The sequence below is a fragment of the Uranotaenia lowii genome, chromosome 1 (genome assembly GCF_029784155.1).
Source record: "Uranotaenia lowii strain MFRU-FL chromosome 1, ASM2978415v1, whole genome shotgun sequence".
Taxonomy (NCBI): Eukaryota; Metazoa; Arthropoda; class Insecta; order Diptera; family Culicidae; genus Uranotaenia; species Uranotaenia lowii.
In genome coordinates, this window is record NC_073691.1 from 4,300,541 (window position 1) to 4,327,773 (window position 27,233).

General features: G+C 38.0%; 1 protein-coding gene and 1 long non-coding RNA gene across 3 annotated transcripts; both read right to left on the bottom strand.

The window, feature by feature from the left end:
- Nucleotides 1–958: 958 nt before the first annotated feature.
- LOC129738478 (programmed cell death protein 4) lies at nt 959–25,958 on the bottom strand. The gene is made up of 4 exons (XM_055729694.1): nt 24,179–25,958; nt 23,113–23,549; nt 22,791–23,041; nt 959–1,958 (listed from the first exon to the last, which is right to left on the bottom strand). The coding sequence occupies exons 1-4, from the start codon at nt 24,870–24,872 to the stop codon at nt 1,883–1,885; spliced, it is 1,458 nt and encodes a 485-aa protein (XP_055585669.1). The 5' UTR covers nt 24,873–25,958; the 3' UTR covers nt 959–1,882.
- Nucleotides 7,257–8,130, bottom strand: LOC129738492 (uncharacterized). 2 transcript variants are annotated; one of them, XR_008735523.1, is made up of 3 exons: nt 7,865–8,130; nt 7,704–7,805; nt 7,257–7,600 (listed from the first exon to the last, which is right to left on the bottom strand). It is a non-coding gene; the product is annotated as an uncharacterized LOC129738492 (long non-coding RNA). The 2 variants fall into 2 exon arrangements; XR_008735524.1 differs by having other exon boundaries at nt 7,869–8,129.
- Nucleotides 25,959–27,233: the final 1,275 nt, after the last annotated feature.

Genomic DNA, 27,233 nt, shown 5'->3' on the forward strand with positions numbered 1-27,233 from the left:
GCTCAATATATCATCAGTACGTTACGTTAGGATTACACAACTTTAGTCGCTCTAATGCATTTTAATTGTAATAATTTTTCTTACCCCTTTCGGTATTTTTCTTTTTGTCTTGTTTTTAACATTTAGTGGTTTCATCATCTCTGTCGTGAAGCATATGTTTTTTAAATGTATTTTTGTAGGTTTGTTTGGGTTTTGTGGCATCCGCGGGGTACACACTCGCTAAAACAAGAAAGCGCAACGCTCTTCTTACTCTCATCACTGGGGGAGTTTGTTTATTTTCCTTGTTAATAATTAATTTGGGTTTTGAACTAAACGTTTTTCTTTTTTATTACTCAAACATGAATATTTAATTCGTAGGACTAAATTCTTCAACAAGCGGGCTATCATGTTATCATTACCGGGTTATATTTAATTGTTTCCCTTAAAGGAAACTGTTTACGGTCTATAGAAATCCACTTTTATAATAATATACTCTCACTGTCGCCGTGTGTCTACAAAACGATAAAACATTATTAGTCATTACTCAACTAAGCTTAGAGTCCAAAATCTATCTGCGCTTTGAGTTTTGCTTTGCTCACTCGGTGAACGAAATGTAAGGAAAAAGAAACAATCGAACATGAGGCCTTCGCTAGGTGACTCTTTTGTTTTCAAACATTTGTGAATCGGAAGTTAATTTTTGAAATAAGGACAATGATAAACTCTAACAGCCGATGGAAGAAAGTTAAAAGTTGATGTCGGCAGAAATTCCTCCTTCTTTTCAACGATAAATTCAAGCACAGCATCCGCGATAAGGATTTTAAATCTTTTCACTTCAAAACGAACAATGGGATTCAGGTATCAAGTATTAATGTGTTACATTTTTTTTTAAATTTTGTCAACTTTCCCTAGACGCACTTCCAAATTTTTGTTAGTTAGTTATTAAGTATTTCTAACAGGATTATATCGAAACGCAATCGAATTATAGTCGAATAGAAAAAAATATAGTATCATTTTATTTCAATCGCCAAAGCTGCGATTTAAAAGCAAAAAAAAATGAATAGAACAAAAAATATTACATCATTATCATTTTAGGGTCAATTTTCAAAATACAATCTGGGGGGGTTTTAAGCTACCAACTACTTTCTACTACAAACCGATTATGGAACAATGAAACGAAAGTTAGTGGTCGCGTGTAGCGTAGTTTCAAATTCAGGTTTGTTTGCTAACGTCCCTATTTTTTTTATGACGGTGGCCTTATTTTTTTTTTTTGTTAAACTGAACCAAAACTGATTCTACTTTTTCCTGGTATGAAAATGCAGTTACTTTTCTTGTTTTTCTACGATCGGAATTATGAAAATGTTATGTTTAGTATGCGTATATAGTTGATTAGGATTTTTTTATGTTTTGTGTTTTCCTCTTATGTAGTATTTTATAAGGTGACCCTTTTCAAAATTGTTCTTGACAAAAACGTACCTTTCTAAAAAATTTCAATGCTTCCGTAAGGTGATAATGTTTGCTTTTGACAAAAAAAAACTTTCATCACGCTCTTTTATCGGTAGCTGTTTGTTCGAAACTAAAATCCTTTCCATGCTGGCATCTATCTCAGTAAAAAAAAATAAACGAACAAAAATTCTTCGGAATTGATTCGAAACATCAAAACGAATTTCCCGGCTTTCTTCACGTTGGCTGGGTAGTTCAAAGATTGGCCTCAAATACGGTTGCGTTCCAAGTCTGCTGGTGGAAACTTAACAAAATGCTGCTGCTGCTACTACTGCTGTTGCTTTTTTTGCTCCCGTTAATTTCCAGGAGGTAATTTGGGTCAGCCAAAACCCTCAATATGTGTTACGGTTGATCTTGGGTGGTGTGACCCTTTTCTGGCCTCGTAATCTGTTGACTTGGTCTCTTAAAAATCACGTGCATTCATGTTGACCGGCTTGAGACGGCCGCCATCACCTTCTGATACGAAACGTTTGCGGCCCCTGGAAGTGGAAAAATGAGAAAATAGATTAGTACAAGTTTGACACATTGCCTATGACATCAACAGATGAGAAGGATTGTATTAGATCATCAGACAAAGTCTACATCTAGAGCAAACAACTGAAATGTAGTGTATTGAAGTCCATTGAGGAATGTTTGAAAACCAATTATGTTACTCAGACATTTGAACGTTGTGCATTTTTATCACTCAATGTGCTGGTAACTGATGCTTTTAAAAAACAAGCAAGTTCATTAGAGTATCTGGAAGCGTCTAAGTGATCATTTTTCGGTCAATCATCTTTACAGAATCTTTACGATACTTGTGATGGAAAGCATTATTTCGATTAAATGTAAGTTTTTTCTTTGTTCTTGAAAAGGCAGAAAGAAGCATAAACAAATCCGTAAGAATGCGCATTTCTATTCATTCATCGTAGATGTCCAAACGTGCCGGAGGAGTGTTGTGCTCATTACTATTACACTCATGCCCACTGTTTATCGGGAGGCCAATGCAAATTCAACTAATGCTGCGCCCTGGCGTTGCACTCTCGAACGATTATTGTTGCCCAAACCGGCATCAATTTGTACTTCGTTATGGTTCTCTCGGCGGTCAAACGGACAAATGATGGAGGGGTGTGTCACACACAGAGGCAGGCCTCCCTTCTGTCCTGGGGCGCGCTCCAAAAGCGACCAGACAACCGGCGAATACGACGTTGCCACGTTTTCTTCAGCTTGGCGATGTGTCGCATCGCGGTGACGTGAGGATCATCGTCGATCACGCTCGACTCGGTCGGTGGTTGGTGGAGAACGGTGGTCCCCCATTTCTTTTCCATTTCTCCGACCCAGAGGAACGTAGGATAAATGATTGGGGAAAGGGGGAACGAACCGGTCGCGTTTCGATACTACAATCGTCTCGCAACTTATCGATCCCCTTTCATGCCTCCGCGTTTGCTCAAAAAAAGGTGTAACTAGTTTTGTCTCTTCGGAGTACAGTGAGGAACAAAATGCTGGAATATCTGGAGTTTACCAAAATCTTTTAAAAATAGAATTAAAAGTTTAAGTTAATTCATTCTTTTATTATACTTGTTACTGATTATGGTATAACTATGCCTGGCTCAGATCTTAAACGCTGGATGTTGATCCTTAACCCAGATTATAAATAAAGGGTGTCCACGATGAAATTGCCACACTATGAAATTGCTCTAACTTTTTAACCGTTGGGTAAAATTTAATGAAAATTTGGGTGGATTTAGTAGTGCATTGTTTACATCCTGCAAGTTTTAAAGTCCTGTTATCAAAACTCGTGGAAATGGAGTCGAAAGAACAATTCCCTAATCGCGACGAGAAGTAGAACAAGTCCGCCAAAACCCATTCCACAAAAAGTTGTACCTCAACATGCTGACGAAAGTTGAATGCTGCATCATGGACGAAGAAACATATGAGAAGGCCGATTTAAAACGGATCCCCTGCAACCTGTTTTTCACGGCCAAGGATAAGTTCAGCGTTCCGGAGCATGTCCGCACTAAGAAGATGTCCAAATTTGCGAATCAATTCCTGGTTTGGCAAGCCGTTTGCACGTGCGAGAAGCGGAGTGCACTTTTCGTGATCCTGCGCTGAACGGACAGGTGTACAAGAAAGAGTGCCTCCAGAAGCGGCTGCTTACTCTCCTGAAGGCCCAAAACGTCCCAACAATCTTCTGGCCGGATTTGGCCTCATGCCACTACTCCTATGACGTGCTGAAGTGGCATGCAGACAATAAGGTCAATTTCGTGCCGAAAACACTCAATCCTCCGAATACTCCGGAGCTCCGCCCATGACATTTGACATTTGATGACATTTTTGTTAGATTTTTGTGAGCAGCTGTTGCAAACAAATTATCCCCAACTGTTGGTCGATCGAATGCTAATTAGCTTTTTGCACTAACGCGCAACTCCCACCCGCATAGAGGCATACTTAACACATCATCAAAACTACTGTATACTACTGTGTCTTACTTGAATCCGAACTCACTCACCGATTTTTCTCTTTCATATGGGACGGTGTGATAAATTTGTCTGACTGATTTAAATATCCCACCAAACCCTACCTATAGGCTAGGACCGTCCAAAACCGGCTAGAAATTGTCGCATGTCTGATCGATTTTTTTTCTTTTCTGGAGGAAATTAACCGGTTTGATAGAGTCTTGTTTTCGGCACAGTCATTTTTTCTCACTCTTAAGGCAAAGAGATGGTAAAAAAAATTGTGATCACATACCTATGCCCTGGGGTGATTTTTGATATTTGCTGCCCATATGAAAGTTATTGTTATTTGTTATGTAGACGATGACTTTAGCGATTCGCTCGTTTTGTTGTTTATTTCGTGTGAATGTTGTTGTTTTGGCCGCCGGTCAGGTTATAAAATGGATAACCTATTACGTGAGATGAATGCCGTTTCCTGTGATAGTTGTTTATCGGGGTTTCTAGCGCTCTATTTTAAGATATAAACTTGGGTAACATTTATCCTAAAAAATATATAATACAGGCTTCCAAATTGTTTGTTTGTGCGTGGGAAAATGTTTGATTCAAATCTCTGGATATTTTTGAGTCATTTATTGCAAAAATCATATTTTTTGTTTTTGAAACATTGCCGCTTTTCCTTCAGATTTAAAATTCTGATGATTTTTTAAGTTTATTCATTGACAAACATCTTGCTGCACCTCATAAAGAATGTTTGACAGAAATTTGGAAAATTGTATTGAAAAAAAAACAATTTATTCAAAAACTATTTGGTAGCTTTTAAGGGTAATAACTTTTATAAGAATCAAAATGACGGCTTCGAACCTGTTCAGTAGTGTTATTGGAATCAAAATTATATTATTTCGCTGTATCAGTACACTCAGGCAAATTCTCATTATAATTTTCATAAGATGCGTCTTATGAACAGCTGTTTAGAGTGCAAAATTGGGTTTCATAAGAGTCTTATGAAATTCTTTCAATTTTCATAAGAAGTTCTTATGAAAAAACACAAGAAGCGGCATTGTGAAAAATAATGAACACATTCATTCCATTAGTCTGTTTTTTCATCGTCATACAAAGGACTAGTTGTGGAGTTATTAGTTTTTGTAATAGTTAAATGTGATTTCGATCTTCTAAATGGTAAGTATGAGTAGAATTTCATTTTTTGTGATTGTTGAAAATATTTATTTACTCAAGCACTTTTTTGTTTACTTTTCAGCATGCTGACCACTGGCTAAAATAATATGATGAAAGGACCGGTTGCTACGGAATAACTTTAGTGGTACCGAGTGTTGATGTGCTGCTGATAGTGATCACGATATAATTTGAAATAAGTCGGCCGAATAATAAAATAAAAGTTTTAAACATCAAATTTCTTGAATTAATTTCATTAAACGTAACATTTCCTGTTTCCATAAGACACCCTTATGAAAAGCGAAAATTTCTTATTGGAGTAGGTGTTCATTTCAGAATTAATTCGCGTCATAAGACAATCTTATGAGTTTCAATGATTTTTCTTATGGCGCCACTTCATAAAGGAATCTTATGGCATATGTAAGAGTATTTTTCTGAGTGTAGTTGATATACTTAATTTAAGAAAAAAGTCATGCATTACAGGGTTAAGTAATTGATACATATTGCTTGCTGTCAATTCTAGACCCTCGTCTCAAGTTATCGAAGACAGATTTGGAACTTCTTAGATCTCGACGACCGGAAACTTTACTTATGCGATGTACGTGCCTTCTGATCGTTCTGATGACCAGTTAGGTAGTAGCTGAGTCTTTCTCGCGCTGCCTCTCCAAAGTTAGCTCAATCTGCTCTCCCGAAGATGACATACTCGTCATGGGTGATTTCAACATGCCTCGCTTGAAATGGTGTCCCACCAAAGGTGGCTTTTTGTACCCAGATCCTACGCGCCCTTGTTTCTCGGCTCCCTGTACGACTCTCCCTCTACGATTACCCCCTGCGACTCAACGCCAGATCAAGGGCTTCAAAAACGAAAACGACCGTATGCTAGACCTCTGCTTCATTAACGAAGGCTTCCGGAATCCTACGATGGAAGTATGTACGTTAAAAATCAGCGGAAAAATCTGGGCTTCCGTCTATAAATTTTCTGAGATGACCACACTGATCCCGAAACCTGCAATCTATTTGCCGAGAACTTTTCTAGCATTTTCACGACTGGATCCATCTCCTCAGAGCAATCGGAGATAGCTGTGAGAAATGTCTCATCATAAGATTCGTCCTTCCCCAGCATTCCATTCGGAGATGCAGCAATTCTGGAAGCTTAAAAATCCTTCATCTACGGGTCCGGACCAGCTATGCAACATTTGCTGACTCTATAAGGCATATTTTTCGAGAGCTTCGCTGGATATCGCAATCTTTCTCTCAAAAAAGTCTTTGTCTGGAAAAAAGAATACATGTACCCTGTTCACAAAAAAGGGATAAGAGAGATGTAAACAACTATCGTGGAATTTCCGCTCTGCGTTCGACTGCTAAATTGTTTGAATTGGTTGTCCTGGATCCCATGGAAGCAGTACTTTTCCATCGATCAGCACAGATTTTTGCCAAAACGATCCACGACCAAAAATTTACTGACTTTCACATCATTTGTGCTGCCTTGAAGACTCAAACTGATGACATATATATTGATCTGTCAGCTACTTTCAATAAAGTAAACCTCGAAATTGCAATCGCTAAACTCAAACGCTTAGGCTTCTGTGGATCTCTGCTGAACTGGTTTTGAAGCTAATTAATGGGAAGAAAGTTATCAGTTAAAAAATTCAAATCTTTGCTTGTTCAGGTGTACCTCAAGGAGGTCATTTGGGACCGATAATTTTTGTTTTTCATTTCGACGAGTTACTCACTATACTTTGACGGCCCAAAACTTGCGTACGCTGACGATCCCTAACTTTTCTACACTATCAACGGCCAAAACAACACTGATTTCTTGTAAAGGCAGGTTGCATAATAACGGCTTCAAACCTGTTCAGTTTTGTAATTAAAATTAAAATTATTTATTTTGCTAAATCAATAGTTGCTATACTCATTCCTTCCGCCCGTGTGAAGGATTTCGGGGAAATGGAAAAAATATGGCATGGGAGGGAATTTGGATGCAAGAAAAGGTTATATGCACCCAAAATAATTTGCACGTCGTGGCTACGTGAAAAACTACATAATTTTTATCCAATTGATTTTCACGTAGCTTCTACGAATAAGATATGTGAACACACCCTAATAGGAATTTGTGCCTCATGAAGTTCACTTACACTTTACGTGAATTTTTAATGAACTCAACGTAATGCGGTATTGAATATTATTATTTTTTTCTGATCGAATCTAAACGAAATAGGAATAAATTTGAATTGGTAATTACATCAAAATAACTAGCTGTTTGGTTCGATTTCATTTTTTCTTTTTATTCTTGTTATTATAGATAATGCTGCTATAATTAAAAACAAAACCTTCCGAATTTTACCTAAGCCGGATCTTTTGATTGATTAAGCCAACTGCTTCCATGTATTCCCGGCGAGCTCTGGGAAGGAAATAAATTGGTCGGCCATAATTTTTGGTTGCTTGTAATCCGGAATTCCTTCGCTTTTCTATTGTCTGGTTTTCCTCATCCTTGTCTGTTTTCTTTTGTTTTTGTTTACCTGGAGAATAAACCGTAATTAATGAAAAAATCATCAAATTAATTATCACTTTTTATTTTTAATTTCACGGGAAACGGGAACATCTAAAAAAAACTATACTAACCTTCACTGATCCCACTGAGATCCATTCCGGAAACCGAATAGCGATTTTTCTTCTAAATTGGATGGGCCAAGCAGGCGCTTTATCCTCCAGAAGCGGTAGTTTCTGGAATTCAAATTTTAATTGCAATTACAAAAAATTAAAGGAACTTTGGTATCACTTACTTACGTGGTTTTCGAGTTTTCCCCTTTCTGGCCGCTTCATGCGTCGAGAGGTGACTCTGTTGCTAATCAGTTCTTCCTGTTGTGGCATTTTAATTTGTTTCTGTTTTTTCCACGCGAAAACTATTGCGCGAAATTTGGTTACTGCACTGCTGTTTGAGGACTGTTGATTTTCTTATAAGAATTTCAGTCTTCATACCAAAACACGCTCAAGAAAAATTGATTTCAAAACATTTTAACCGTTCTCTTAGATTTTACGTGAAATTCCCGAATAAGTTAGGTGGAATCGAAGATGTTACTACACTCGCACGTAAAATCGATCGGATGCTAAGAAAGCATAGTTTACGTGAAAAATCCCGTAGAAACAATTTCTAAATTATTTTGGGTGTGCTTATTTGAGACTCCTTTCTTCTTCAATTGGGAATAAAGTTATGGAAGAGGATACAATTGTTTCGCATAAACCAAAAATTTATCTCTAACATATGGAACATATGGGAAATCATTAGGGTACAGGAAATGGTTCTATGATTATCTGAAACACCACTCTTTTTCCAGGGAGTACACCAGAAGTAGGGAGGGGCCTCAATACAATATTGTTGGTATAACTGGAGTAGTAATTAAGTAATCAGAATCAAATTTGACATGGGAAGGTATTTAAATACGCGATATGTTTCTATGAATGTTACAGACCCTTCTGCCTTGCAGTGTGGAGAAAGGAGGGATATTTAATTTTTAGTGTACAACTTTTTCACAGGACATTTGCTGTACACCCTTATTCCCTTTTACGGCGTATCTGGCTTTCGTCCGAACGGATACTTTCGAACGAATTCGAAAAAGGTATTCTTGTTTTCGTACGAACGCCATACGTTCAATTTTGGTGTTGCCTGATGATCTTCGAAATTGTTGAGCAGCAACCTGGTTGAAAATGACAGTTCCATATGTAAATATTGGAATTAAAAAATGTTTTTTTTTGTGTGTTTTGAGAAAATTTATCGTCCAGAGCCAGGGAATTTTTAAGGGACTCAACCCAAGAGGCAAAATGTGGAACTAGGTCGTGCTCATCCGGTGAATTTGGAAATAAAAAAGAACATCCGCAGTAGCCGGGGCCGATTCCGACATCGTCAGCAGTAGAAACGAACGCCAGCCGATATTAAAGCTGTTAAGTTGCGCCCTAGAAGATCTAATGGGTACATGTGTTTGCGATTTCTAAAAAGTGTCCTCAATGCCAGACGACTGTGGGGATGGTGCTGCTGGTATTGCTCCCTCACCCGGAGTGAAAAACTGGAAGCCGACGACAAGTCTCAATCAAAAATAAATTTCCAAAATGTTTAATAAAAATTTATTTTATTTCAAATCTAATTTAATGTTCCTAAACAATATGCTTATTTGGACCACAATTTTCCTAAAATTCACAAACACTCTTAGTTCGCAGGCTTAAACTTACGTTACGTTTGTTAGCCGGTCGCAAAAATTGCATCAGTCGTATGAAATTTATTCACCGGAAATGTTTGTAGTTCTGTATTCAATCAGCCTGGATTCAAATTTGTTGTATATTCAGATTTGTTGTCTCATTTGTCTCCCAATTTACCGTTTTTCTTCAATTTGTTGATTTTTTGGCCCTATAACCGCATGCCATTCGCAGCTTCAGGCTTGCGTTTGACGACCGATAGTAAAAATACGTTGGATCGAAAGCCGGATTGCTACGTTTTATTCGAACGAACGATGTCCGAAAGATCGAACTGTTCTCATTCGTTCGAACGAAAACAAGAATACGAAACTGCAAAACTTTCGAACGAATCACGGTGTACAATATAATAAGGTGATATCTTCCCGATTATGTCGTCATTACTATCCATCTAGTGATCTACGCGCGCAAACCTTTTTGCCTGGCACGCTATAGGCAGATAGTAATGACGTCACCAGTTTGCATTCAAACGAGTTGTTTACTCGTTTTAGTAGCCTACCTTATATACTTCTACCGTGCGAACGAATGTCATTCGATCGAAAACGAGAATAAGGGTGGTAATAATAAATGAATCTTCGTTAAATTTCAAGGAAAACAATTTAAAATTACAGGTTTTGTTAATTACAGGTGATTTATTTTAAAGGTTGCAGTTTTCAGTGACACGTAATAGTCAAAAAAATTTCTGTGTAGGTTTTTGCTTATGGGATCAATGAAAGTCCCGGCTTACCAACAGACCAATCAGGACGTCCTCCAGGATACGCAAAATTTGTCGGTTGGCAGGAGGACAATGTTGGCTGCCACTCACCAACTTGAGCAAAAAAAGCGACGGTGAATAAACTAATTTCACGCATTAATTTCTTTACAAAAAAAATGGAATCATTTTTGAAACTGTAGCGAAATTTGAAAAAAATTGAGTTGTTTTGGCTCAGATTGTTCAAACGCTCCTTAAAAATGCCAGATTGAAAACAATTCAGAATTCGCTAAATCCCCTACTATTCTTTTCTGAGTTGTGCCATTCTAATCAAAATTGGAGTTTTCCCAGTTTTGGCGCATTTTGAATTATTTTCCATCAAATCTGAGTCAAGGAGAATTAGAGTGCACGATTCCCCATAAGCTATGATTTGCAAATTGGTTGCATTTGTGTGACTAATTGATGTTTCATCAAAATTCCTTTCCCACGTGAAAGAAGAAGACTAATCTAAGATCATAAGCGTGTGAGCATATTTTTGTTATGAACTTTAGGTTCCCCATAGATGCAATTAGCGAGTGCCTGTTCTATTATGTAAGTAATTTTTTTTTTAATGTTTTTTAAGCTTTATAAATTAAAGAAGTGATGCGTATTTAAGTCAACAACATATAGAAAAATATGCTTATGCAAAGCGACGACGATGACAGTTGAGTTCGGATTTTTATCTCAACACACATCTGAGATATTCAACGTGACCCACGTTACTCCACTCTCCCCTACATTTTGGCATAATTCAAGAATCAATGTGAAGCTTATAAAAACAGAGCAAAAATTGCAGATCTTTGAAAACTAATTTAGAGATCAATGTTTCAGAAAATTAGATTAAACATCTTTGTATTGCTCCAGTTGAAGCTCTCATAAAAACCAAATTTAAAAAATTCACAACATTTTCATTAATTTTTGGAAGATGTAGCAAAGCACACCGGGTCAGCTAGTGATCAAATAAATTCGAACGTAACGGTCGTCTGTAAAATTATTACATTAACTAATTTTTCTGTAAGAAATTGAGAGTCTTGAGTTGTATATTTTGTAATCTCTGGGTGTAAAGAATGATGAGAATAAATTTATGACCTTCGAAGTTCAGAAAGTGAAATTTTGTTAAACTTAGATCAATATTTTCTGGTTTATGAGTGCCCAGTGCCCACCCTATCGCAGCCCATGATAATGATAACTTATCAGGTGATTTATTGCTCATTATCAAAAAGCTATCTTCAATTGCTACTTGGTAAACAAACAAAAATTATATCATACGTCTTGAATTGAAAAATTGAAAAAAAAATCGCAACGACTCAAAACAAAAACACATTTACGCAACCGTGTTGTTTTGATTTTATTTTTATCAATCGAGAGAAGAAAAAAACCATCGTAAACAACATTAATTACCGAAAGCAATAGGAATAGTTAGATCAAAACAACCCAAAAGGAAACGACACGGCAGCGCGTCAAATGCGTGCTGTGCTGTGAGTCACGTAGACCAAAAACCAATCATCAAAACAAAACTCGCAATGGAAAATCACCCCCAACCCAAACCAAAAAAATATATATAAAAGGAAAAATAAATTGTGTAGCATACGCTTTTTTCAGGGTCAATCTCCACGTGGTCCTCCCTAGCTATACTGAAAGATTGAAAGACTTTGTCTGGTGGTCCATTCAAAATTTTTCTTTGCGTATGCGTACAACGGAACGTGGCCTACGTGCCACGTTGAGCGTACGCACTTTTGTCCCTAAACTTCTAGCAAGAAAAAAAAACAAATATTCTAAACGTCCACAATCCATAACAGAACCAAGGAAAACAAATGTTACGCAAAACGAGATCGGGGTAGCGATAATGGTCGCCCGTTCCTCACCATTATCGAAATACCTGCTCTGCGAGAGCCGCCAACAGCCTGTAAAATTTATTTGTGTAGTTTTTTTTCAGTGGCCAATTATTGTTTTTGGTTGTTTTGTCATTGTTGTTGTTGTTTTGTTTTTGTCGAAAAACGCTACGACGCATTTTGCGGTCCTCTACGAGCTCCACAGGGGTCATATTTTTATTTTTGTTATTTTATTTTTATTTCCACATACTAAACACACCCCGTTTTTGGTGTTCTTCTTGTTATCGTTTGTCGACGGATTAGTGTGAGTGAGCACGCAGCAACAAAATACAATGCGGAGGCTACGCTTACGCATAGGAAAGGGGGCAGAGGCCCATTTTTGTAAACTGGTATTAGTGACATCCGCAATCGCTTCGAAACCGGCACGGCACGGTCGCCAATTGTAGATGCGATGGGGTGATGCCGAATTGCTGCACATCACATCAACACACTGAGAAATTTCTACTTCACAAATATGTGTACGCTTAAAATTATGTATAGGAATGCGTAGCACCGAACACGAATCATAATATTATTATCGTCCCTGCCTGTGTAGCCTGTTGTATACCAGGCTAGGGCTAGGAAAGGGGCTGCTGTACCCAGGACACCGTTTTCGGCACGGCACAACGGCAATGTTGTTGTCCGCCGATCGACCGACCCGGTAAATGAGATAAAAACAACAACATAGCATCGTTCGTTCGAACTTTTCCACTCCGAACACACCGTAAAATCGGCTCGTCTGCGCAAGTTTTTTACCTTTTTTTTTCAGCACTAGCCGAAGCTGCGATTCTCGCTGCTATCGCTTTTTTCGCCTAGGGGTTTGGTTTGTTTTCGATTCTAGAAATTTCTGTCCAAGTCGGAATAGAACTATTTTAAGGGTTTTAGAGCGTTAATACAAGATAAATTTAAGGGAAAAGTACGTAAAAATGAAGGCATATTCGATGTAGGTTATGAAACTCTTGTAAAAATTGACACTAAAGTAGTATAACTTAATTGACAATTTTCGAAAAAAAACTATATTTTCAAGACATCTTAAGGGAAATCTGTGAAGTTTTCATCTACACCAATTGTGGATGATTGAATAAGATCATTAAATTGAGATTAAATTGACAATTATGTCGATTGACGAGAAATGTTAGATGTTGAGCAACGATTCAATTTTTAAACAGCTAAATTTGTCTAAATTTATTTGAATTTGTTTACAAACTTGAAATCCAGCTTCAGTCAACAGAAACCAGCTGAAAAAATTTATAGCACCACCACCTTTCGGATGGGACGGGACAAAGTTAAATATAAAAATATGGATCAATTGAAGAGTGTTTAATACGTATGGTACACTTTCGCTATCAGCACCAATTGACTGGTGCTACTGCTGATAACAATGTGCAAAGCATCTTATCAATAGTGTCTAAATATATAATTCAATGTACTGAACATGTGCTAGACGTTGTTCTATAAACATCTTGAATGGTGGTTGATTAACCATTAGAAACCAATTAAAACTGGACCACTGTAAGTGGAAGAACACATTAGACTACACAAAAATCTTTACCAATCTCTTAGGACAAATAAATAAACGATTGTTTAATTCAACGTAGTACACTGATTACATAACACTTTGAGTACCTTCTTTCAAGAATTACAAACGATGCGGATCAAAATCGGTCAGGCAAACATATTTATGGCTGAATTGGCTTATTTTCAGCGTTGCTTGAATATACTTCTTCAAGAAACTGTAATGAACTCAAATACAAGGTTTTAGAATTTAGAATGTAAGGCGTTGGCAGTACATGAATTAACAAAAACGCATAAATGTTATTCGGTTTTCTGCGAAGTAAATCGTTCAGGTTTTTACGAATTGTGTTGATTGTTTTCTTGGAAAATGAACGTTTGCTTCGGTTTGTTTTGTTCCTGGTCATCCTGAAATTAAGTTGTATTTTTTAATAATCCGAAACTCTCTAACATAACGGGGGCGACGAGGATGGGATTAAGGTTTACAATAAATGGCGAACACGACATTATTGTGACACATTCAACAGGGCATAACTTTTTTTACTATTGGGTAAAATTCAACCAAATTTTGCACACTTTCTCATTGATGTGTAAACAATACATGCTGTCAAACTCGAAGTCGTGTTTTTCGATTCAACGAAAATGGAGGTGAACCAATGCGAGTCGAGAGAACAAATTCTTTCTCGACCTGTCGCATCGGCAGTTGGGAAAAATGTTGAACATTCACCATTCAACCACTGACCATACCCAAGCAACCAAAAGTCACATATTTACTTGAATGAAGGCATTGAAAGTAACATATTGGCTGACAAAGAGAATCAACTGCCCAATTCCCTATAGTGAACTTTATGTACTCATTAATGAACTTGAAAGTTGCAGAAGTGATTAATATGTACGTTGTGTGTGACTTGTTTTGCCCAATTCCCATGAGTGAACTATATGTGCTCATTAACGAACTTGAAAGCTGCAAAAGTGATCTATACGTACGTTATACGAGACTTAAGTCACATAAAGGGCACAAAAGTGCTCAATACGAGATTTGGTAAGTCACATAAAGGGCACAAAAGTGCTCAATACGGGATTTGATAAGTCACAAAAAGTGCATTGATGAGCTTTCAAAATCAAATCACCTCTTCGAGTTTTAGTTTCAGTTAGAACAACATCAAGGCGTGGTCTCGTGGTAGCGTGTTCGATTCTCACCACGAAGATCGGGGTTCGATCCCCAAGCCGGGCAAGTTTTTTTTCAATAATTAATTTTGTACTTGAGTGACCATTCTGATGCGATATATGTAGGAAATGTAGGAAAGAAGCAATTAAGTAATTTGTCGAGTTTGAAATCCGGCACGTGGCATCATGGCGGCACCGGTACAGAACACAGTAAATAATCACGAGAAGGTGATATGAACCGAAGCCAACGGTTCAGTTGAGATAGAGAGACATTTTTTTGCTCATTTTGCGATTTTTTTGAAGCTGAATTAAGAGGTCGCTGGAAGCTGAATAGAAGATCATTAAGACTTGTTTTGGAACTTGAAAGTATCAATAAGAACTTAAATTTTGAGCTGCATAGAACGCACTTCATATCAATGATGAGGCTGAGTAAGCGTTTTTGTACCTGTTTTATGGGACTTTTGGTTGCTTGGGTACTGACTGGACTCTCGATTTCGTTTGTTGGATAATTTTTCCAACAGTACGCAATGTCGATTCCAATTCGAAATGCTATCCCAGTTAGAAAGTGTCACCCAACTTTCAACAAAATATAGGCATTTTCATCGACAAAATCGGTCTAAACAGGTACATTTTTCCTACAGGGCATTTTTTTGTTACATTTTGCAGGTTCGCCACCTACCGTCGGTATTGCGAACCTGCAAAATTTGACAAAAAAAATTAGCCACAAAATGATCGAACTTTTGTTCTAAGTGTCATGTCAGTGTGATCAGTGATTCAACCGTCCACAGAGTGTTGAAGCGGTTGACGTTGGACCACGGCAAAGGAGCTGGAAGAAAACCGGGACCGGAGAACGAAAAGACCGAGGGAAAGGTGAAGCGAATGATTAAAGCAAATCTCAACGTCTCATGCCGTGATTTGGCTAAAAAAGTTCGGAATGTCGCAGAGCTACGTCCAGAATGCAAAGAAGAGAGCTGGACTACATACATACAAGGTACAGAACTTTCCAAACCGCGATGAGCGGCAACAATCGACCGCTGAAACTCGCGCACGGAAGCTGACAAAATATGGCTGATGGACAACGAAACGTATATAAAAGCCGATTTTAAGCAAATTCCGAGGTTGAGTTTTTTACCGGCAAGAGCAAGTTTGATGTGGACGACAAATGTAACAAGAAGAAAATGTCGAAGTTAGCCTCCAAATATCTCGTTTGGCAGGCCATCTGCTCTTGCGAACTGAGGGATGAGCCTTTCGTAATAAAGGGCACAGGAAATGATAAGATCTACAAATCTGAGTGCCTCGAGAAGCGCCTTTTGCCGTTCTTGCAGCAGCACAACGAAGATCCGCTATTTTGGCCAGATTTAGCATCATGCCACTATTCCAAAAGTGTCCTAGAGTAGTATGAGACCAATTCTGTCCATTTTGCTCCAAAGGACATGAACGCGTCCGGTGGAGCACTACTGGGCAATAATGAAGCGGGAACTTCGGAAGAGCAAGAAGACAGTCAAAGACGAGAACGGCATGTTAAGGAAATGGAAAAATAACTGAGAAACTGGTACCGCATGATACTGTGAAGACTTTGATGGAGGGCATCAAGCAAAAATGCGTTCAATTTTACATCCAAAGCTCCATCGATTAACTTTCCTTTTGATTTTTGAAGTAAATATATGTATAAAACTACCCTAAAATTTTTGTTTGATTCTAAACATTATAAGAAAATTGGCATGACATTTTCGGTGTCGCAATCATTTCGAGTTCGTCCTTTAGCCCTCCGTATTATCCTCAGAGCAATGGACAAGCTGAAAGACTTGCAAGAGTAGTTAAAGAGGTTTTAAAGATTTTTTTATTGGATCCGGACATAAGACCCAAAGATATATTTACAAGATAAATTGGATTATTTGCTTTTCAATTATAGGAATAGTTGTTTGTTAAAGGATGAACATTTTCCTACATCGTAGTTGAAAATAGAAAATTCCCAAAAAGTCGCTGTAAACATCCGTTATGGTCGGAATCGTAGCTTTTTCACAGTTATTGGATAGATTACTAGTAAATTGAACATTCTGCATTAAAAGTTTGAAAATATAGTGCACAGTATTTTTTTAATAGCTATCGTCCACGCTTACCCCAGTGTACCTAATAGAAATTATACAGGAATGTATGGAAAAATTTAAAAATAGGAGTTTTCTAAAAAAACTTCTTATTTAAAAATTCTGAAAGAAATATAAAGATGTTCAACAAAATATTTACAATGTAATAAGCGCTTATACGGATGGAAAAAAAACATTTTTACCTTCCTTTTTTATCAAGTAAAAAAAATTACTTTTCGAAAAATTCCTTATAGCTGACTAGACTGGCCCAACTTTGTATGGGATGATTTTTACAACATTTTTTTCAACGCGGCACCCCCTAGATTGGTGCATTTAGGTGAAAAAATGACTTTCTGAAAGTTTCAAATCATTAGGAAGAGGCACGAGCTGGCGCAAAGGACTTGAAATTTGTATGGAGATTTTCGGCAAAATGTATGAAAAATCGACATACTCTCACTCTTTGTGTTCTAAAATATGTTTCCAGTATGCTAGAAAGCTCAGAATTTCAGGAATTGTAGTTCAAACAATGAAAAACAAGTTTGTAGAAGATTGTGGCGCGATACGAGTTGACTGTGATGAGTTATCCCCCACTGAATGTGTGATTTTTTCGCATTTCATTGATATACCGTGAACGGTGTATGGGCTTAAATCGCACCAACTTAATCGCGTCGTCGCACAATGAAGCAGATTATAGTTTTTCAAACCATTCTTTCAATTTTTTGCAAAGATATTTGTTATAAAATAAGCTACAACTTTGCCGAAGGCACAAACTTTCTATCTGTAATTCTCATTGTGTGACAATGCGATCAATTTAGTACTAATAATCCACCTATATCTACACCGTTCAAGATATATCGATGAAATGCGATAATAATCACACATTCAATTGCGGATAACTCATCACAGTCAACTCGTATCGCGTCACAATCTTCTACAAACTTGTTTGTCATTGTTCGAACTACAATTTCTGAAATTCTGAGCTTTCTAGCATACTGGAAACATATTTTAGAACACAAAGAGTGAGAGTATGTCGATTTTTCATACATTTTGTCGAAAATCGCCATACAAATTTCAATTCCTTTGCGCCAGCTCGTGCTTCTTCCTAATGATCTGAAACTTTCAGAAAGTCATTTTTTCAACTAAATGCACCATCCTAGGGGGTGCCGCGTGGAATATAAAGATTTTTTATGTTATGGGCCAGTCTATAGCTGACACATTTTCATTTTTTGTAAAATCTAAAATGAATTAGCATTCTTTATAAGTTGTATCAAGTCATATTTTAGGCAAATTTTTAACATTACATATAAAAAAGCTTTCCGAAATTTGAATACTTTGCTGAAATACTGCTTGATTTCAAAGAAAAACTGTCTCGTAGTCAGAATATTAGGACTGTATATGGGTCATTCCATGTCAAGTGTGCACAGCGAAAAAAAAAATCTTATCGAAAATTCGCCAAACTTGGCCGAAAGATATTCTGAGGCCTACAAAATAAATCCTCAATTTTTGAGAATGATCCGCCCACCCCTCGTTCCAGGACCCTCCCTTCTTTTTTTCACGATTTTGAAAAATTCATCATTTTTAAAATACTATATCTCCGGACTTAAAAATCATACCAAAATGACAAAATATGCGTTGTGTTGATTTTATTAAAATCTATCAATTGATGTTATTCATTTTTTGAAATTGTGACGTTTTAAACGTCAAAACATAGCTCTAAAAATAAAACGTTATTTTTCGCAAGGAAAGTATATTTTTTTCTTGAATTTTATGATTTCATTGTTTTTTTGAGAAAATTTTACGTAAGAACCAATTAAAATCCCAATATAATATTTCTTGTTTTCGAGATATGAAAGATTTAAGTTGAATTGTCTAACCATTATTTACTCGCAGCACTCAGTGGTTTCACAAGAGTGCACCAATCGTCAAAATTTTTAGTCACATCTTCCATGCTTGAACAGATTTTTTGTTTTCATGATTTGTTTCATAACTAGAGAAAATTTTAAGTAACATTTTGAATGAACGGAAAACAATATTTTCGGTTTATGAAATATTTTTATTCGAAATATAACTATTTTGTTTCTTCTTTTTTTCGTTCCAACTCTGCAAGTTCAATAATCTTGAGATTGTCTTTTCTTTTTGCACACATTGAATATTTCAAATTCCGTGGAGCTTGAAAAAGTTTTCATTCCAATTTTTTCAGCATCTAAAGCGATTGCGGCGTGAAACGAACGAATTCCTTTTATTACCACAGATGCTTCAAACCTGCCAGTCAATGTTATTTTGATTTGAAAGCACTCAACATAAGCAACAATTTGTGATACAGGATACAATTTACCGAACTTGTTAAAATGGTTTTTGAAGACAGACTTTAAATTATGTACTTCTGATCGCAATTTGAACAAATTCCACTCCCTTGAGGTAAAAAGTCGTGTGTTCTTGAAAAATGTATCCACTGAGCATCGCTTATGAAGTTCTTTTCAAATTGAACACGTTGCTTTTGCCATGCTCAGAAAACTATTCCCGACTATTTAGAAGCTTAACAATAAAAGTCACTAAGACAACTCAATTCTAATGCAGTAACAGAAGGCAACTGGATATTTCAACCGCAATCTTCGATTTTAGAAGTTGTATTCATAACTACTAGCAAGTAGCAGCAAGCGAGCAGTTGCGGCAACAATTCGTTAACAGTGGTCAGTGAATCAGTTTAATAAATTGTTATTGTTCAGTGCCATTCGGTGTCAACAAAACAAAATCTGCTGTGCTTACTTTGCATAAATAAAGGCTATTATATTTACAATGAACAAATGCTGTGCGTCAATAGTCAATATTGTTTGACCAGTATCGCCATAATTCATGTAAGTTTAGTAGATGATCAAGTTCATCAGTGTGAATCAAGTGTGAATAAGTTTATCAGTTTTATGGAAAAATGAACCAAATCCTCACATTAATTCATCCGCAGTTTTCGCTAAGGAAACTCTTGCTTAATGATTTTATACAGTGTGATAATGAATAAAATTATTATTCAATAGCAAAACGAATTGAAACAAAAAGTGTTATTTAATTTTTTAAGCATTTTATCTTTACAAAAATTTGCTGCTCACTAGAAGGTAACATCATTTGTATGCTGATTTTAAATTTAAATCGTCCAGAAAATCGTGAATGGGATTACCAAAAGTTTAAGGGGATACTGTAAGAAAATATTTGATGAACAATAAAACTATAATTTTTCAAGAAATATTATATTGGGATGTTAATTAGTTCTTACGTTCGTTTCACGCCGCAATCGCTTTAGATGCTGAAAAAATTGGAATGAAAACTTTTTCAAGCTCCACGGAATTTGAAATATTCAATGTGTGCAAAAAGAAAAGACAATCTAAAGATTATTGAACTTGCAGAGTTGGAACGAAAAAAAGAAGAAACAAAATAGTTATATTTCGAATAAAAATATTTTATAAACCGAAAATATTGTTTTCCGTTCATTCAAAATGTTACTTAAAATTTTCTCTAGTTATGAAACAAATCATGAAAACAAAAAATCTGTTCAAGCATGGAAGATGTGACTAAAAATTTTGACGATTGGTGCACTCTTGTGAAACCACTGAGTGCTGCGAGTAAATAATGGTTAGACAATTCAACTTAAATCTTTCATATCTCGAAAACAAGAAATATTATATTGGGATTTTAATTGGTTCTTACGTAAAATTTTCTCAAAAAAACAATGAAATCATAAAATTCAAGAAAAAAATATACTTTCCTTGCGAAAAATAACGTTTTATTTTTAGAGCTATGTTTTGACGTTTAAAACGTCACGATTTCAAAAAATGAATAACATCAATTGATAGATTTTAATAAAATCAACACAACGCATATTTTGTCATTTTGGTATGATTTTTTAGTCCGGAGATATAATATTTTAAAAATGATGAATTTTTCAAAATCGTGAAAAAAAGAAGGGAGGGTCCTGGAACGAGGGGTGGGCGGATCATTCTCAAAAATTGAGGATTTATTTTGTAGGCCTCAGAATATCTTTCGGCCAAGTTTGGCGAATTTTCGATAAGATTTTTTTTTCGCTGTGCACACTTGACATGGAATGACCCATATGTAAAATTCTCTAACTTTTAGAATCACTAAAATTCCACAATTGTCCTACCTGTTTAAACTTGGGCGATAGAAAGGTTAACCTGGAAGACAGGTTCCTTTATTGAAGACAGGTGCAGGTATTCAGTCATAAGACACTAAAACTTATACCTATTGCAGATGATGTACATATCTGAAGTTTCGGTATAATAGAACGGCAAAATGACCAAAGCTCCACATTCGCACTACAACGCATAAGTGATACACAGAACCATGAACAGATAGCTGCAAGTGATTTGTTTCAAAAAGCGAAGTGAAAAATTCAAAGCTGAATCGACCAAGTCAGTGAGGAAGTAAGTGATTTACCCAGTAATGTCCTCTAACATTGATGGACAAACATTGCGGGACGGTAATTTATCCATATCATGCCTAGCTCGTTGTGTTGAGCCAAATGGTGAGTTCAAATCTCGTATAAGTGATCTTCAATATTTAAGCTTTTCAAACCCAGAACTCTCCAAACCAACTCACTAAGAGTTGGATTACTTTCAAAAGCCATGAGTCTTAAAGGAAAAACAATAATTAAAAAGTATAATTTACTAGCCAAATCCAACCATTTCGCAGTTAATTGAGTACCCATAACAGTCTAGGATTGATGTCAACTAACACCGTTATTTGGGCTTTGCACTCCAAGCCGATGTTAGACGACCGTACGCCTAGTTTCTAGATGCTTCGTTAAGCCTACAACGCAACCGCAAACGACGACGCCTACACAAATGTTCCCTTTTCAAGTCGATTGATTTGTTTTTTCTCCTCGAATCTCAAATAACCGGCTTACTATAGAATAGTAAAATCAGGCTCAATGAGTATTACAATAAAACAAACCAAGAATAGATTTACTATTAGCCGCGTTAAATAAGCTAGTTAATCGCCCCAGCTAACAAAACACACCATCTGTGTATCTGTATATACGACTACGGGAGAAGAATAAACAACCATCACCGCCGCGTTATTGTATAATTGATGTGGCAGTCAGACCAGCCTCCACCCCCTCGTTGTTCTTTTGTTTTGCTCGTTCACTCGAACGAAAGCATGGTTGTTTTTTCAACTTCACATTCGTTGTACCTACCTACCACGTTTAGAATCTTGTCGTCACAGTTCCACAGATGAACTCAGTAGGGATCTATTTTTGAACATCTCAGCAGAGTTTGAACTCAACTTACTAGGTAGGTACTAGAAGCAGCCGGTCGATTTATGCTCAACTTGGTGGTATGCACTCTGAGCCGGTGAAACACCGGCCGGCCGTGAGATTCTATCGCAGGCAAACCGGTTCAAATAGGTGAGCCACATTCATATAAACAAGTGACTGGCGAACGGCGCCACATTTGGTATGAAATCTCATTTCTAGAACGGTTTAGTTGCACACAAAAATTTTTATTGATTGGCGGCGCAAATGGTTTGGCGAGAAGCTCGGAGACCAAACAAACAGGTGCCCCCAACCCGTTACAGAATCTTTCGGATTGCATCACATCCTTCTTGACACTCGCTTAAAGTATTCGAACGGCTTATGTTGGTTTTTCTTCTCTCTGTAGTCTAACATAGTTCTCTGCCGAGTCGCAAAACGAACTGGTTCTACCACATCGAATCCATTCACCGCGTCGAGCCCAGAAAAATGTCGACGATGACTATGGTTCTTGTCTACGTACCTCTCGGGAAACTTCTTAAGGCATCATAGGAAACGGATTGGGGCTTGTTTAAATAAGCTACCACCCACTGTTATTTGATCTGGATTCCCTTATTTGCGCACAACACACCAAAGCATGTTGAGTGGCGTTCAATGGATTTCTTAGTTGAAATAAGCTTCCTATCATGTCATCTATAAACGGTTAAGTTCGAATCACTAACCATACTTTCACAGGCAGAACTTAAGTATGAGCCCCAAATATCTACACGTTTGTCAAAGATCTAATACAATCCTTTTCTTTGCAGTACTCTGCTGTAATAACAATTTTCATGAGGTACTTACCTCGACGGGAGATCCTTGATCACAGCATCCGACAGGAAGCCTGCCCTCTGGCAGCGCTGCACGAACCTATCCAGGATGGAGTAGGCCAGCGGAATGTCCAGCACGATGTCGGTCATGTCATCGTACACCCGCCGGAAGCCGGACTCCATCTGCTCCGGCGTCACGATGCAGGTATCGTCGAGTGATTTGAACAGTGCACAAATCGCCTCCTCGGTCGATTCGTTCAGTGCTTCGAGCGTCATTACGATAGCCTTTCAGAAGAAATAATTTTCAATAATGTAAGTTTGACGCTAGATTTTTCCACATAACACGGTAGTCTTACCTCGTAGATCAGCTCATGGTTGAAGTGCGGCACCTCGAGTTCCTTGATCGAGCGCTGCGCCTCCAGGAGATCACGGGACAGCAGGTACTCCTGCAGCAGAATTGTCATCTGCCGGGTGATGGTTTGGACGGGTCGGAGAGCACCGCCTACACCCCACACGTCGTCCAGATGGCCCCAGCCCTGGTGCATCGACAGTAGCGTCGTGGCCCGGGTCAGGGCGTCTCGCGCCTGCTGACTTACCGTCACGGTGGGGGGACTAGCAGGGCGTGGCTCCGGGGCGCCGTCCCCGGTCGATAGCTTCCGATCGACATTGTAAGCGTACTTTGGCGGTATGCAGTCATCGGCTACGGCGCGCGCGATGAAGTTTCCCAGGATGTGTGGCGCCTCCGGTGTGTCCAGCGTCAGATCTGGCAGGTTGTCCAGAAGCATATCGAAACCTGAACAGTAAAAAAAGAGAGGGTGACAAGGAGAGATTAGTTACCGCAACATCTTTAAATATGGGTCAGATCTAATCAGCACATTCAATGCAAACCGCTTCTGTATGAGAAAAAAAAACCTTGATTATCTTATCGGAAAGCAGAAAGAAATGAAAAGTAGCAGAGCAATTTATCTTTAGTCTTGAAAATGTTGGCGAAAAAAAGTTATTTCAAACCTCATTCAGTAAATACGGGTGTAAGATCGACTTGTTTACGAAATTATCAGTGTATCTTATCTGTCACCGAAAGTTCACTTCTTTATCCAAGAAATGCTACAAGAAGAAACGTAAGTTCAGAGCTCCTTCGAGCCTACATTTCTAGTTTGAAGTTTAGTTACTACTACGAAACTACGTAAAATTTTCAACATTTAGAGTTCAAAATTCTTGAAAAAAAATGCGAACAAAGGACGATAAAAAATAATAATGCTTCAATAGTGTCTGTGATTTATGTAATATTTTTAGCTGCAAATTATTGTTTTATTTGGTTCGTGTTTTACTAGCGTTCAAATTTAGATGCCTGTTTAATCACTAGTGCTTCTACCCTAGAAGTCTTACTATGAAGTTTTCCAAACCTTGTTATTTCTATTATACCTTTGCAGATGTCTCGGCTCGTAATTATCTTGCCGTAGAGATCCGAAATCAACACCGAGGTCATCTCCCGTTGTGATTGTTTGTGTTCGAAGGCCATCTCGACGGCGATCTTCACCACCAGTGGCCTCCGCTCGGCGCGCATTATATCGTCCAAGCTCTCGCTCACTTCGTGGGTATCGCCGTGCTCGTAATACTCCAGGATGATGGGTTCAACCTTCTTGCAGAACTCCTCATCCGTCATCTCCGGGACAACTTCTTTGAGCTCGAAGTTGTGCCGGTTGTACGCATCCAAGTCGAAGTTGGGATCGTTCTGATCCTCTTCGTCTAATTCCTCGTAAATTTCGTCTCCGAGTTTGCCCCAAACGCCCTTGCCTCCGGCGCCACCCTTCTTAGGAAGACCCCGCGAGACACCGTTGCGTGATCGACGGCTGTTCTTCCACTTCCGGTGTGGTGCCACAAAGTTCGGCGTTCCGGCTACACCCAGCACGCCATCTTTGCTATTGGAACGGGACAGTTTGCGGGCCCGCTTCTTCAATTTGTCGTCCAAGGTTCCGATCGGTTTCTTCATCAGCCCATCGCCGTTCACACCGGTCTTGGGACTTCCCACTGGACTGGTGGGGTTCGAACCCCCATTGGCGTGGTAGCCATTATGAGTGGCGTGGGAACCGTTCAGTTGCTCTTCGACCTCCATCATGGTAACCCTTTTAAGGATGTTTTAACGGTAACGGTTACGGATGTCCCAAAGTACTCGTACAGGTAACGTTCGCCTTAGCTTTCGGTCTCTTCAAATAATCTTTCACGAATTTGACCGGCTTAGGGAAACGCAATTTTCACCAACACCACCAAGAACCAGAAGCCGAAAGCTATTTTTGGATCTGGGCCGGTTTAGTGCGTTGAAACCGAATTAAATAATCAAAGTTTTTACGGAAAATCTTTCTCTTTACCACAAGTCTATTTTTGAGTGTCTTTAACAATAGTTTATTGTTTTGTAACGATAAGCCGAAAACAAAATGTCTTCCGGTTTCGTTAATGATCGATGAGAGCAGATGGAAAAGGCCGGCTTGCTAGACTTAACACCGATTCGCAGCTTCCAGCTTTGTCAAATTTTTCAACCACGACAAAAACTAAACTTCCACTGAAACACAACGCCGGTGCTTTCTACAGTTTGCTTATCAATGAAACAAATTCAATATCCACTTTCAGAATAAAAACGAACTAACTCTTTACAAAAAACTTTTTCTTCCGACTCTACTCGAGAAAAGTCACACTCAACTGCAATCGCCGAAAAAATATTGCTAACTGCGTAATATCCGCGAGAGCACACCGCTCCTATGCCAACCAGCCAGCAGTTGTTGTTTTCTTGTCCACACCAGTCTTGGCACTCTTGTTGTTTTTTCTTCCCGCTCGCTTTTCGGGGCGCCTCCGCTCGCTGCTGCTGTTATTGCCCTTTCAAACACCCCACACAGCACAGACAGAATCTACCGGGAATAGCGCGACGAGCACCCAAACAGCTGGACTACTTGGATGATTCTCTCGACCGAATGTGGAAGATTTTCACCACTTTACACAAGAACGGGACGCGGACAGAGAGCACTCCCCACGAACCGCACCACACCTTATTTTGCCTTCCTTCCTACAGAAGAACACAACACAATTTGCAACAAAGTAATGTGTGAGCACAGCACAACTATCAGGATTTTAATCCGTCCTCCACGAAGTAATAACCGCTAAAGCCAAAAAACACGTCCTATCCGATCGACTGCTGCCGAAGAATTGAAGTCCCTGCCAGCGATGCCACACATACCGATTTTCCGGTATTTATACCGATTTTTTAGCAAAATTTTGACCAAGAATCGGTATATACCGATTACCGATTTTTGGCAAAACATACCGATTTCATACCGATTTTTAAGATTCTAACTCAAACTTCATTCCACTTCCACATTCCCACTTAATTCAAGCTATCCTCGTAAATGTCCTCGTAAAAGGAGACAAAGTGCGGTAAGTGATCGTAAGTGGATCTGTACAACTTTTAAAGTACCCTGCAAAGATCTCCACGGCTAACTCTCATAATTCGTTTAGTTGTTCGCGCTGTTTTGTTCCAATGTTATGTCAAATGATGCACTATTGTAGTGCTAAGCCTTAAAGCCAATGGACTCAGCTCAAGGCTGATATTTGACCTTCTGCGACTGCCAGCAGAAGGTAGAAGTTTCTAAAGATCAATCTCAATTGACAATGCTCTTGTCTCCTGAGATGCTAACTTTTCAAGGGAAAATATACACCGTTGGAATATAATTCTTGTTCAACTTGTCGCCAGATGTGGTATGTCAAGATTTGAAGTGCAATCAGATACACGGTTTGTCATATCATCAGCATAATCTTCAATCCTTCTCTATCTTGTTAGGAAATTTAATAATATCACATGTACCTAACTGCAGAGATCGCCAGGCAAAATGGGTATTTTCAGTTTTGGAAAAACTTTGTGTTTTTTAAACATTTTTCTTAGGAACACCTTCTTTTCTCATTAATTTTCGCATACAATTCTTGGGTTTTCATATGAATAATGTGTGATTTTTCAAAAAATACAATTAATTTTCCATTGGCTGAAAAAAAAATTGAAGCAACAACTCTCTCAACTTTCTGCAATCATTTCTTTTTTTAATCGCTAGAACTCGTATCTAATACTAAAGGCTTTGAAAGCTGAAATGACCAGTTTGGCGATAAAACATCGACCAAACGAAGAACATCAACTTGGGCACATATTTACCTCGAACATCAAAAAGCCATTGGATTTGTAAGTGCTTACTAAATTAAAATCCTTTAGGTTGACCTGGTTCTATTGCCTTATCGAATTTATCAAATTTACATCCCACTTTAGCTAAACATCAATTAAAGAATCAGGATTTTACTTCTATAATATGCCTAAACCACGTGTAACCTGAAAGTGATCGCCATGCCCTCATTTTTCTTATCAAACGGTAACTTTTAAATTAGATTTCCATTCAATTATAGTACTGGAAAGGAATACTACACACAAAACTTTCGAGGCTCCACT